The 14,613-nt window shown below is 42.1% G+C and overlaps 1 protein-coding gene across 1 annotated transcript in view; it reads left to right on the forward strand.

The window, feature by feature from the left end:
* The window catches only part of LOC144824148 (ras and EF-hand domain-containing protein-like), a 304,543-nt gene that overhangs the window by 264,470 nt on the left and 25,460 nt on the right, over positions 1–14,613 (forward strand). Inside the window, exon 15 of the mRNA XM_078683278.1 lies at positions 780–893. Within this exon, the coding sequence (XP_078539404.1) occupies positions 780–893 (114 nt within the window). The remainder of the gene's footprint in view (positions 1–779; positions 894–14,613) is intronic.

Below are 14,613 nucleotides of genomic sequence, written 5' to 3' on the forward strand. Positions count from 1 at the left end.
TGAACTGCTAGCAATGAATAAAGTGTTCATTAGCAGAACTTACCCTTAAACCGTGAACATAGTTTGGAGGCGGTGGAAATCTACTTAATTGTAAACTTTAGACGTGAAAATGCAGTATTCTTAATATGGAAAGAAGTTCAATTGCGTCAAGCCTTTATTTGTTTAAGACCATTTAAAACCTTCATTTTTTACCTGGCCTGTTATCATTTCTACAGGTAGGCTAGATATTAGGAACTATTACTTTTATAATAATTTAGTTGGCCATGCAGACTAGATATAACGTATTATAGGACTACAATAAATAGTGTGGTTACTATATTCATTTCCAATGTCCCTTTTTATTATTCTAAATTAATAATATAACACTGACTTGTTTTTATACATATGTAAATTTGGAATGTAAACATTTAAAATTGCAATATAAAATACGAAATACTAAGCATTACTGATGTTCTTTGTATGATGCACTTTAAGTCCCAGTTTAGAATGGGGCTTAAATGAAGTGTGGTTACTGTAACTTCTTCAGACTGGAGAAGAATTGGCTCCCTTTTGGAAACTAACTGGAATCTTCTAAAGAAGGTGTTCTGTAGTCCTTTAAAGTGTTTCACATCCACACAGATAAATGCTAGAGTACTCTAAATAAACTACAGTGTAGGTTCTCGAACCCTAAGCATCTGCTGTTTGGGAGCATCAATGTTTAGTAATGACTTTCAAGTCTGTGCCAGATTTGGTTGTATGCCTGAGTGGTTCGTATATTTAATATGTATCTCCTGTTTTAGAGTTCCACTGATAAACCTATTCCGCTAATGGTTATTGGCAACAAGATTGATCTTCGAGAAGAAATGCCAGAATCGGTTAGCATCCACACTTCAGATGGGGAGAAACTAGCACGGGTGAGTTGGTAAATGTGAATTGGAACTGAGCCCATGTGTGTTTTAGACATACAAGGGGGGGGAACTTACATGCAATATGATCCTATTTGCAGCTCTGTGAGCATTCATTCGGATGTTTATATAATGTGTTTGGGGTCTGAAACCGAGAATGTCAACCTCAGAGAATCTTTTGAATGAATGGATTCAGCAGATGGCAAACTCAGTGATATAGTGTAAATCCATTATAAGACTACCAAAGGTGTAAGCCATCTGATGATTGACTGTTGAAATGCGTGGCCAAAAAACAGGGGAGTAGAATCAGTTCTACGAGACCCAAGATTGACTGCTTCCTAATAACTGAGGTGTGACTGTTAGCCAACCAAGCAACACCTTTTTTTGCAGCTTCCTTGACAGAATCTGTACTCATTCTGTCTGTGTACACCAACATCACTCATTTAAAGTACACTCTCTTTGCAAGTCTTCACAAGAAAGCTAGAGAGCAGGAACAGATAGAAAGTAGACGCTCCACAGCATACCTGCAACTCCTGGATGCAGACCTGAGGGTAACCTGGGAGTTCCCAAGTGGTGGCTTGAAGTAGTTTTATTGTGACCTAATCTGGAAGCAAACTCGTGAATAAAACATGATGATTGATAGAATAAGCAGTGCATTTTTAATGATGCAAAGAGCTGCCTCCTTTCAGAAATGTATGTCTTTGAATTGTCATAGATCCCCTCAATTGAAGCAACACCAATGGTTAGTGCTGCTGGGTAGTGTAGCAGGGATTCTTGAATCACAATTGTTGGTTGTAATCATCAAACAAAACCCACCACTGGCCGTTGGGACCTTTGTTAGTCAATGAGGAGAGAAATCTAGGAGCAGTCCTTGACAAACATTTCCATAACAGTGAAGACCAATGGGATTCCACAGGAAATAACAGAGTTGTAGTGAGTTTAAAGGGAAATCATTAATCATTAAGAATTTAAGTATCATCATTACAAAGTCAAATAGTCAAAATGCTGATATTTCAGTATGAGATAGAATAAAAAATTAATAACTACAAAAATAATACAGAATATACAAAAAGTGTGCTCCATCTAATTTAAGCATGTATCAGTCAGGAAGGGACATTTGGTTAGGCAAATAAGGTAAGGTGTCAGAATTAGAAAAACAAGTACAACTCTTTGATGAGAGAATATGAATGCTCAGGCATAAAGCCTGCAGAGAGGAGTTGGCCTAGCGGCTAGGGCTGTCGCCCTCGAATCTGGGGAACTGAGTTCGAGTCTCTGCAATAACAGCTGAACATCCCATTAATCTGGGTCAAATAACTTAATCTCCCTGTGCCTAACAAAAATGAATGTGTCCTCATGTAATGCAACTAGTACTATATAAAGCGCTTTGACACCCGGTTCGGGTCAAGTTCGCGTTATATAAAACTTTGTAAAAAAAAAAGGCCTCGCATTCGGGCAGTGAAGATCGGCATAGCTAAGAAGGGTCTTATTAGCTTGAATTCAGAAAGCTTCTTTCCTCTCTAGCCTTCGGACACACACTATTATTATTCAACAAGACATTAGTTTGTAACATTAGAGCTTTTTTTCACTCTCTGGGAACAGGTACCATCCCCAATTCTTAGCACTGCACAATGGTCCATGCATGTCGATGTCTTTGAGTTGTTACTCTGGCCACACTGTTTGGATACAGACCGCTCTTTACGCGAGCTGCTCTAGTTTCCTGGCACCTTCTTCTTTTTTTGTTGAGAACCTCGTTATCAGTCGTCTATTGCGAAACAATAAACTATTCACTAGGTAGCAAAAGACAACTGGGAAAACTCAGCATCTGCAATGAAAAATTACATAACGTGCAAAACAAGCAGAAATGAAATATGCGATGAAAGGCCTACTCATTTAGACATCAGCAAGATGGTAGTCACAAGAGTATGGTCAACTTTAGGTTATACTACCTTTTAAACTCGGGTGCTGTTACTAATTACAAGATGTGGTCACCTATTATAATTAATATGCACACGGTATTTAACAATGCGAATCACGTTGTGCCGTTAATTGCGTTAATTATGCAATTGTAAAACTGCGCTTTTTCAGTAATGAACCGATATTATGATGTTGTCATTCATTAAATCAGTATACAGGAAAAAATGAAGGCAGTGGATTTTCAATGGTAGCCAGCACCTCTGTTGTGTTTGCACATATAGTTTAATGGACGCAACTTATTTCAAGCGCGCTCTATGTCTTTGCACTGTGCCATCCACAGTGCTAAAAAATATATACAGAATCCTCCATATATATAAAACAATACAAAACAGTGACGGAGCACAACATAAGCAAGTATATAACTGACTAATCACAGTCAGGAGAGGTTATTTAATAAAGAGATCATAAAAAAGGATGTAACACTTTATTCAGCACATAGATCTTCACCACTGTTGCTATATTGTTACAGCAATGGTACAGCCAACACGTGTTTCGTTGCCCTTTGCGACTTTTTCAAGGCTGTTGACAAAACAATATAACAGGGTTTTAATTGTTTCACATTTTGGAAAGACTTGCAGCAACACATTACTCAAAGTGCTCAAGTTGAATATCTTATCCCATTACAACAGGGTCAGGTAGAGTTGCAAGAAATGATAATAGAGTATAGCGGAGAGTATAGAGAGACTCTCAAGACACCTCCCTGTAGAGAACAGTAGTTTTTATACACACATGCTCTAGGTTGTGCACACACCCTTGTTGTGCCTGATATAATAGAAAAAGTGAAAAAGAATCACAGAAAGCCAACGTGCCCTGTAAAATTCTAATCTATCAAAAACCACGCATGATGGTTAAATACCTTCAGTCTCTGTAACAAAAAGGTATTTCATCCAATCACGATCTTCCTATGTTCTAAAACCATGAGCGAGACCGTCGTTGAGATCCCAGTCACGAGGTCAAATGCAGAACAGTACTGAAAAACACACCAATATGTGCGTTAATTACCCTAAAAGAAGTGCCCACAAGAAACTAAAAAGCATTCATCCAGTAATCACGGGTTCAACCTATCCACAAAGGAACCCCTCATACGTGCTTGATCTAGGATTTATGGTAAAGCCAACATATTTCACACCAATATCGTAGTTCCGTATTTGTCCACTCTATGCTTGGATCACTTGTTCTAGTAAACATGAGATGCAACCCAGTGTGGTATATAAACCAATATTTTTGTCCTTACAACAGCATCTAATATTAGTTATACCGGCCACTATATGTCAACCTATTTTTGCTTTCTATTTAGTCTAATGGCAGAAACTTAAGATATCCAGGTCTCCATATGTCTTCACTTACTCTAAAGCCGTGGTTCCCAAAGTGTGCGCCGCGGCGCCCTGGTGCGCCAGGGGCGCCGCACCGCCGTGCAGGATGTGGGTCGTGAAAACTGCAGCCACAAGTCCTCCCCCTCCTTTGTGCTGCCAGGTCAATTGATCCCAGCCCTCGCCCTCTCCATCTGAATGGCTCCAGGGCTGCGCTCATCAGCCCCAGCGCCTTACCTGCTCCTGCTGCACCAGTAAAGAGCTGCTAATTACTGGACTCCCATTGTCTGTGCAGATGAGGCCGGCCAGGGCGGGGGGCTCTGTGATTACAGCTAGTGTCAGGTGTGCATTTTACCAATCTGCAATTGCCGTTGAATTAACTTTCTGTCCAAAACCGGAGAGATTGCACCCAGGAGAAGCGAAATGATGAAATATTGGTTTACATGTTGGAACATTAATATGAACACATTGTTCAAGATATTGCCGACGCAGGAGTGATGTTGCTTTGTCATGAAAGACTTTGAAAAACATTTCTTTTGATCATGTAACAGAATTAATTCAGCAACAGACTTTTTTTATGCTAATTGGTAATCATCATGCACTCGTGAAATGTTATATGCACAGCACTAACTTTGTCAGTTCAAGTGGTGATTTATGCTTGAAATACTGCTTTGTACAGAATATTAGCATTTCAGTTCACCATGACGGGGAGCATTAGTTCGAGTGTACCTTTATCTATTGTTTCGGGCATTCTGGGTAATGGAGTTTGGTGAATTAACTGCATTGGAAAAGCCAATGAGAAATCTTAGAAATCCGGTACTGAGTTTAGCGTGTACTGGTTGGCACGTGACAATTCACCTGGGGCGAGTTGGTGGAATAAAGGAAAGGTGACGTTTGATGTAGGTAAGCTGTTTCTATGCACAGGAGGAGCGGGAGCATTTCGCGGGTCTTCATTATAAAATGGTATACACCCGTTACAACGCATCTTTTACTCCGCACTACCATTACAACGCGACTTTTACTCCGCATACCATTACAACGCATTGCGGTGGGGGGCGCTCTAGGATAGGGAATAAGTATAATTTACTATCCAACACCTTCCCTAGGGTCCACGGGGACTGGAGTTAGAATAGTAAATTATACTTACCACTATCCAGCACCCCAAAGCGCTATGCGTTGTAATGGTATGCGTTGTAAAAGTCGCGTTGTAACGGTATGCGGAGTAAAAGTATGCGGAGTAACATGGTACATCCTTATAAAATGGACGGCAATAGAGTGAAACGCGAGAAGATACATTTTCTTTTAAATATGTTCTCGCTTAGAGACAGATCAGCATGTTACGGTAAGCAGTCTTGCAGTGAAAATGAATATTGTAAATCAATGCCAGATTAGAGGGGTTACAAACTTGTCAGTAAGAAAGTTTGAATTCTAGTAAAGCGAGATGGTTGGACAGCAAGAGAACTGAAATACAGGCTCATGTTTAAAGTGTTGTCAGCATAATTGGTGACGTAGTAAGAACTGTGAATAGTAGCGCTTTTTGGGTTAAATAGCGCTATAGAATACGAGTGTATTTAGTACGGTTTTTGTAATATGTATATCACAAATGAATTAATGAAGGTGAATCTTTTTGTACTATAGATACCCCTGAAGGTTTTTTACCAAAATGCATTGGGTGACTTTTTAATAAAGCGTGACATATAGAAACATCGTCAAAGCTACATCCGCCTTGGAGTAATGTCTTTTCATAATACACATATAACCCCCCTTTATCTGCAATTGCCATTCAGTTACCTCTTTCTTAATATGTATCCCAGATTCAGGATGCCTTGTGTTTAGAAACCCTGTGAGTAAACAGAGTTATGCTGATAACCATTTCCCCTTTTCCACGCTCGTCTCTGACAAAATTAGGTTAGACGTGTTGACAGAGAAAAAAAAAGTGGAATTTCTGCCTGTGAATGAGACAGATGATCTATGTGACCGTGTAGTACAGTGCACAGATTATTTTCAATATGATGGGCATTCTCCAAGATGGTTTTGGAATCTTAAAAGGGAATGCTAGTGATTTTGAGAGCTTTGGGGACCCAGATCTGTTCATTGTTCTAAAATCGCACACAAATGTCTCCACATTAGCATTGCTAATTAAGGCCACCAGTATTTCCCTGTGCGTCACGAGGAAGGAAGGTACCCTTGGGAAATGGCAACTTGTCATTTTGCTGTGCCCGCAGCAGTCTTTGAGAGGATGCGGCAGTCGGTGATGGAGGGGCTTTGACTTTGCGAGTTCGTTTCATGTGCTGTGTGATCACTGTTGGCCTGGGAGAGCTGCCTCGTCCCGATCAGGTTGGGCTCCAGCTGCAGATCTGAAGCAGCGTCTCGACTTGCCCAGTGCATGCAACTCGAGTACACCCAAGAGCATGAATGTTGTATTTGGCACGCCCAAGAAATGCTATCTTCCTTCTGTACATGACGACTTGCTACTCTATGATGTGTTGTATGCATTGCGATGTACATTATAAGATCTTTGTCATTGCAAATAAAGTTTTAAATGGTGATGGCTACTCTGAATCCTTCATCACGTCTAGGCTTGATTCTTCATGTAGACCAGTGGTTCCCAAAGTGTGCGCCACGGCACCCCGGTGCACCGGTAAAACAATGGTTGGGAGCCAAAGCCAACTGCCAATTATGTCAAGGGAGCCACGGGTCAAAAAAGTTTGGGAACCACTGCTCTAAAGTCTTGTAGTGCGTGACTTCCAAGGTACGATTAATTTAAGTGAACGGCTGAGCTGCCCGCACTCTGTATCTACGTCGTAATTGCATAAGTCAAGAGGCTGAAAACATAAACAATTTATATATGTATAGCATGGCTGTAGGCAAGCAGCAACCTTCTATGTTTCATCCACTCATTGTCACTAAAGTGGCTTATCTCATTAAAAGTCGCCTATATTTATTACCGCATAATATGCTCACCTGAAGTAAACGGGTTCCAGCGTGTGCGCCTTTCCCAAGATCGATCTCCCCAAAAAGTAAGCAGCTACAAGTGCACCAGAAAATTCCCCGTCGTAGGTCAAGTATGGTCACTGTAACATGAAATATTTCCACTATAGACAAAGTGCGGTATAATTTAACCCATATTTTCACGCACTCTGATAGAACGTTTCCTACAACCGATCTACTTAGCATGTTAAGCTCACCTTGCACAAGCAGTTTTCAAGCAAAGTTATCGATCGTCCACCTTTCGCGTCCCGCGTCCAGCATCAGTAAAGAAGTTGCCGCCACTCCCCGACGTGGTGCATGACTAAATATTTTTGCGAACAGTGCGCACGTTCAGAGGTCATGGTTCAATCGCCATTTTAGTAGTCTTTAGTATTGTGTTGTTTACACTATAAGCAAAACGCGGTGTATTCCGACATGTTTTCTCGTGCGATCTACGATAATGTGTCATACAGACCATCTGCTTTGCATCTTATGCTCACACTGCAAAAATTGTTTTTCAACCCAAAAGTCAATAGTCTGTCCTTCGCGCCCCGTATCCAACGCCAATTGAGTTGCTGCCACAACTCCCCGACGTGGGGATGAGCTAATTGCTGTAGCGAAGCTTGCGTACATTCAGAGTTCACGGTCCAATCGCCATTATTGTAGTTACTAATATTGTCACGTATTAACGCTGCGCTTCACTAGTTTCTTAGATTCAAGTGTAAATTACCAGCTAGTAAGTAAAGTGAAGTTAGTTGAGAAAAGAGATATTAAGGACAAAAGGAAGTATGAGTTTGGAGTGTATAAATTTCAACCCGCATTAAAAATTTTGTGAAGATGGCATACATCTTTACACCACATATTAATAAAAATACAGTCCGAACAGTATGTTCACAATATTTCAAAACATGAATCCAAGCAGTAATTATAGCATATATTACTGATCTTACAGGTCCGGATCAGTCTGATCAATACAGTATGGTCAGTATGTTCACAAAACTCCTAACCAATCTAAACAGTAATAATATCATATATGGCAGGTTAAACAGTGAGGATTAGTGTTAAGAAGATATATCTAGTACAATGGCTTGGTGTCACAGTTCGCGGCGATTGCCGCTTCCGGCCATCCCCGCAGATACACACACAGAATGCCGGAATACTCACTTCCGGGCGGAAGTTGAGTCCCGGTCTAGTCCTGGGCAGCGACCTGGGAGCACAGAAGCACTTCCGGGGGAATCGCATAAACATCGCATTTCCCGCCGGCTCTGTGCTTCGAATCCTTCCTGGATGCTCCTGTGAGGCGGACTTTGTTTGCCGTTGCTGAGACTCGTCAGTTACCTGCAGAGTCACGCCGCGCTGGAGCGTTGTTTTATTGCCACGTCTGCTACACGCGCAGGAGCGCTTGCTGAGACTCGTCAGTTACCTACAGAGTCACGCCGCGCTGGAGCGCTGTTTTACTGCCACGTCTGCTACACGCGCAGGAGCGCTTGCTGAGACTCGTCAGTTACCTACAGAGTCACGCCACGCTTGAGCGCTGTTTTGCTGCCACGTCTGCGCTACTTAGGAGCGCTTGCTTGTTTTTCCTCCTGGATTATCCAGGGCTGTACCTGTTTTGTTTTTATTAACCCTTGCCGCGCAGGAGCGCCTTGAAGGGGGTTAAAGGACCTTTGCACAGGAGTGCTTGTTTTGGTTTTGTTTCATTAAGACTTCGGTTTCCCCACCGCGCAGGAGCGCTACATGGGAAATAGCTCTGCTAACAGGAGTATTGTAAATAGCTTGTGTTACTTATCAGGGATGCCACATGTGGAATGACTACGTTCTATTCCCTGCTACACGTGCAGGAGCGCTTTGCTTTCCAGTTTTGACTTGGTTCATTTGCACCTGCGCAGGAGCGCTTTCTTTTGGTTTGGGCTTGGGTGCAACGCGCAGGAGCGCCTCACCTTGGCTATCCTTATCCGGAGCTGAACTTGTCTGGGTACCACTATTCCCGGAAACATTGGTGAGTTCCTAGAGGGATACTAGGTCTGTGTGTGCCTTTGTGGGGTGGTTCTTTTCTGATCTGGCTCCTTATCTGATCTGGTTCTTTTCTGGTTTCCAGCTGACACCGGGATACCCCGCCAGCTCCACGCTATCGTTTAGCCTCTACTCCCTGGCTCCCTTCCCTGCATCCATCTCATCCCTGCTGGGTTTTACCTTCCACGAGGGTCAGGTGGGTACAGGGACGGGTGCTCTTGTCGTCTCTGCGGAATTGCGTCACAAGCAGAGGTAAGTCTTGTGGGGCACCTGACAGAATTCGAAGCCTACGCTAACCATTCCGCCCAGACGACATGGGCGACCCGGAAAAAAAAGGCCTCGCATTCGGGCAGTGAAGATCGGCATAGCTAAGAAGGGTCTTATTAGCTTGAATTCAGAAAGCTTCTTTCCTCTCTAGCCTTCGGACACACACTATTATTATTCAACAAGACATTAGTTTGTAACATTAGAGCTTTTTTTCACTCTCTGGGAACAGGTACCATCCCCAATTCTTAGCACTGCACAATGGTCCATGCATGTCGATGTCTTTGAGTTGTTACTCTGGCCACACTGTTTGGATACAGACCGCTCTTTACGCGAGCTGCTCTAGTTTCCTGGCACCTTCTTCTTTTTTTGTTGAGAACCTCGTTATCAGTCGTCTATTGCGAAACAATAAACTATTCACTAGGTAGCGAAAGACAACTGGGAAAACTCAGCATCTGCAATGAAAAATTACATAACGTGCAAAACAAGCAGAAATGAAATATGCAATGAAAGGCCTACTCATTTAGACATCAGCAAGATGGTAGTCACAAGAGTATGGTCAACTTTAGGTTATACTACCTTTTAAACTCGGGTGCTGTTACTAATTACAAGATGTGGTCACCTATTATAATTAATATGCACACGGTATTTAACAATGCGAATCACGTTGTGCCGTTAATTGCGTTAATTATGCAATTGTAAAACTGCGCTTTTTCAGTAATGAACCGATATTATGATGTTGTCATTCATTAAATCAGTATACAGGAAAAAATGAAGGCAGTGGATTTTCAATGGTAGCCAGCACCTCTGTTGTGTTTGCACATATAGTTTAATGGACGCAACTTATTTCAAGCGCGCTCTATGTCTTTGCACTGTGCCATCCACAGTGCTAAAAAATATATACAGAATCCTCCATATATATAAAACAATACAAAACAGTGACGGAGCACAACATAAGCAAGTATATAACTGACTAATCACAGTCAGGAGAGGTTATTTAATAAAGAGATCATAAAAAAAGGATGTAACACTTTATTCAGCACATAGATCTTCACCACTGTTGCTATATTGTTACAGCAATGGTACAGCCAACACGTGTTTCGTTGCCCTTTGCGACTTTTTCAAGGCTGTTGACAAAACAATATAACAGGGTTTTAATTGTTTCACATTTTGGAAAGACTTGCAGCAACACATTACTCAAAGTGCTCAAGTTGAATATCTTATCCCATTACAACAGGGTCAGGTAGAGTTGCAAGAAATGATAATAGAGTATAGCGGAGAGTATAGAGAGACTCTCAAGACACCTCCCTGTAGAGAACAGTAGTTTTTATACACACATGCTCTAGGTTGTGCACACACCCTTGTTGTGCCTGATATAATAGAAAAAGTGAAAAAGAATCACAGAAAGCCAACGTGCCCTGTAAAATTCTAATCTATCAAAAACCACGCATGATGGTTAAATACCTTCAGTCTCTGTAACAAAAAGGTATTTCATCCAATCACGATCTTCCTATGTTCTAAAACCATGAGCGAGACCGTCGTTGAGATCCCAGTCACGAGGTCAAATGCAGAACAGTACTGAAAAACACACCAATATGTGCGTTAATTACCCTAAAAGAAGTGCCCACAAGAAACTAAAAAGCATTCATCCAGTAATCACGGGTTCAACCTATCCACAAAGGAACCCCTCATACGTGCTTGATCTAGGATTTATGGTAAAGCCAACATATTTCACACCAATATCGTAGTTCCGTATTTGTCCACTCTATGCTTGGATCACTTGTTCTAGTAAACATGAGATGCAACCCAGTGTGGTATATAAACCAATATTTTTGTCCTTACAACAGCATCTAATATTAGTTATACCGGCCACTATATGTCAACCTATTTTTGCTTTCTATTTAGTCTAATGGCAGAAACTTAAGATATCCAGGTCTCCATATGTCTTCACTTACTCTAAAGCCGTGGTTCCCAAAGTGTGCGCCGCGGCGCCCTGGTGCGCCAGGGGCGCCGCACCGCCGTGCAGGATGTGGGTCGTGAAAACTGCAGCCACAAGTCCTCCCCCTCCTTTGTGCTGCCAGGTCAATTGATCCCAGCCCTCGCCCTCTCCATCTGAATGGCTCCAGGGCTGCGCTCATCAGCCCCAGCGCCTTACCTGCTCCTGCTGCACCAGTAAAGAGCTGCTAATTACTGGACTCCCATTGTCTGTGCAGATGAGGCCGGCCAGGGCGGGGGGCTCTGTGATTACAGCTAGTGTCAGGTGTGCATTTTACCAATCTGCAATTGCCGTTGAATTAACTTTCTGTCCAAAACCGGAGAGATTGCACCCAGGAGAAGCGAAATGATGAAATATTGGTTTACATGTTGGAACATTAATATGAACACATTGTTCAAGATATTGCCGACGCAGGAGTGATGTTGCTTTGTCATGAAAGACTTTGAAAAACATTTCTTTTGATCATGTAACAGAATTAATTCAGCAACAGACTTTTTTTATGCTAATTGGTAATCATCATGCACTCGTGAAATGTTATATGCACAGCACTAACTTTGTCAGTTCAAGTGGTGATTTATGCTTGAAATACTGCTTTGTACAGAATATTAGCATTTCAGTTCACCATGACGGGGAGCATTAGTTCGAGTGTACCTTTATCTATTGTTTCGGGCATTCTGGGTAATGGAGTTTGGTGAATTAACTGCATTGGAAAAGCCAATGAGAAATCTTAGAAATCCGGTACTGAGTTTAGCGTGTACTGGTTGGCACGTGACAATTCACCTGGGGCGAGTTGGTGGAATAAAGGAAAGGTGACGTTTGATGTAGGTAAGCTGTTTCTATGCACAGGAGGAGCGGGAGCATTTCGCGGGTCTTCATTATAAAATGGTATACACCCGTTACAACGCATCTTTTACTCCGCACTACCATTACAACGCGACTTTTACTCCGCATACCATTACAACGCATTGCGGTGGGGGGCGCTCTAGGATAGGGAATAAGTATAATTTACTATCCAACACCTTCCCTAGGGTCCACGGGGACTGGAGTTAGAATAGTAAATTATACTTACCACTATCCAGCACCCCAAAGCGCTATGCGTTGTAATGGTATGCGTTGTAAAAGTCGCGTTGTAACGGTATGCGGAGTAAAAGTATGCGGAGTAACATGGTACATCCTTATAAAATGGACGGCAATAGAGTGAAACGCGAGAAGATACATTTTCTTTTAAATATGTTCTCGCTTAGAGACAGATCAGCATGTTACGGTAAGCAGTCTTGCAGTGAAAATGAATATTGTAAATCAATGCCAGATTAGAGGGGTCACAAACTTGTCAGTAAGAAAGTTTGAATTCTAGTAAAGCGAGATGGTTGGACAGCAAGAGAACTGAAATACAGGCTCATGTTTAAAGTGTTGTCAGCATAATTGGTGACGTAGTAAGAACTGTGAATAGTAGCGCTTTTTGGGTTAAATAGCGCTATAGATGTGTATTTAGTACGGTTTTTGTAATATGTATATCACAAATGAATTAATGAAGGTGAATCTTTTTGTACTATAGATACCCCTGAAGGTTTTTTACCAAAATGCATTGGGTGACTTTTTAATAAAGCGTGACATATAGAAACTTCGTCAAAGCTACATCCGCCTTGGAGTCATGTCTTTTCATAATACACATATAACCCCCCTTTATCTGCAATTGCCATTCAGTTACCTCTTTCTTAATATGTATCCCAGATTCAGGATGCCTTGTGTTTAGAAACCCTGTGAGTAAACAGAGTTATGCTGATAACCATTTCCCCTTTTCCACGCTCGTCTCTGACAAAATTAGGTTAGACGTGTTGACAGAGAAAAAAAAAGTGGAATTTCTGCCTGTGAATGAGACAGATGATCTATGTGACCGTGTAGTACAGTGCACAGATTATTTTCAATATGATGGGCATTCTCCAAGATGGTTTTGGAATCTTAAAAGGGAATGCTAGTGATTTTGAGAGCTTTGGGGACCCAGATCTGTTCATTGTTCTAAAATCGCACACAAATGTCTCCACATTAGCATTGCTAATTAAGGCCACCAGTATTTCCCTGTGCGTCACGAGGAAGGAAGGTACCCTTGGGAAATGGCAACTTGTCATTTTGCTGTGCCCGCAGCAGTCTTTGAGAGGATGCGGCAGTCGGTGATGGAGGGGCTTTGACTTTGCGAGTTCGTTTCATGTGCTGTGTGATCACTGTTGGCCTGGGAGAGCTGCCTCGTCCCGATCAGGTTGGGCTCCAGCTGCAGATCTGAAGCAGCGTCTCGACTTGCCCAGTGCATGCAACTCGAGTACACCCAAGAGCATGAATGTTGTATTTTGCACGCCCAAGAAATGCTATCTTCCTTCTGTACATGACGACTTGCTACTCTATGATGGTGTTGTATGCATTGCGATGTACATTATAAGATCTTTGTCATTGCAAATAAAGTTTTAAATGGTGATGGCTACTCTGAATCCTTCATCACGTCTAGGCTTGATTCTTCATGTAGACCAGTGGTTCCCAAAGTGTGCGCCACGGCACCCCGGTGCACCGGTAAAACAATGGTTGGGAGCCAAAGCCAACTGCCAATTATGTCAAGGGAGCCACGGGTCAAAAAAGTTTGGGAACCACTGCTCTAAAGTCTTGTAGTGCGTGACTTCCAAGGTACGATTAATTTAAGTGAACGGCTGAGCTGCCCGCACTCTGTATCTACGTCGTAATTGCATAAGTCAAGAGGCTGAAAACATAAACAATTTATATATGTATAGCATGGCTGTAGGCAAGCAGCAACCTTCTATGTTTCATCCACTCATTGTCACTAAAGTGGCTTATCTCATTAAAAGTCGCCTATATTTATTACCGCATAATATGCTCACCTGAAGTAAACGGGTTCCAGCGTGTGCGCCTTTCCCAAGATCGATCTCCCCAAAAAGTAAGCAGCTACAAGTGCACCAGAAAATTCCCCGTCGTAGGTCAAGTATGATCACTGTAACATGAAATATTTCCACTATAGACAAAGTGCGGTATAATTTAACCCATATTTTCACGCACTCTGATAGAACGTTTCCTACAACCGATCTACTTAGCATGTTAAGCTCACCTTGCACAAGCAGTTTTCAAGCAAAGTTATCGATCGTCCACCTTTCGCGTCCCGCGTCCAGCATCAGTAAAGAAGTTGCCGCCACTCCCCGACGTG

The sequence above is a fragment of the Lissotriton helveticus genome, chromosome 3_1 (genome assembly GCF_964261635.1).
Source record: "Lissotriton helveticus chromosome 3_1, aLisHel1.1, whole genome shotgun sequence".
In the NCBI taxonomy this organism is placed as follows: domain Eukaryota; kingdom Metazoa; phylum Chordata; class Amphibia; order Caudata; family Salamandridae; genus Lissotriton; species Lissotriton helveticus.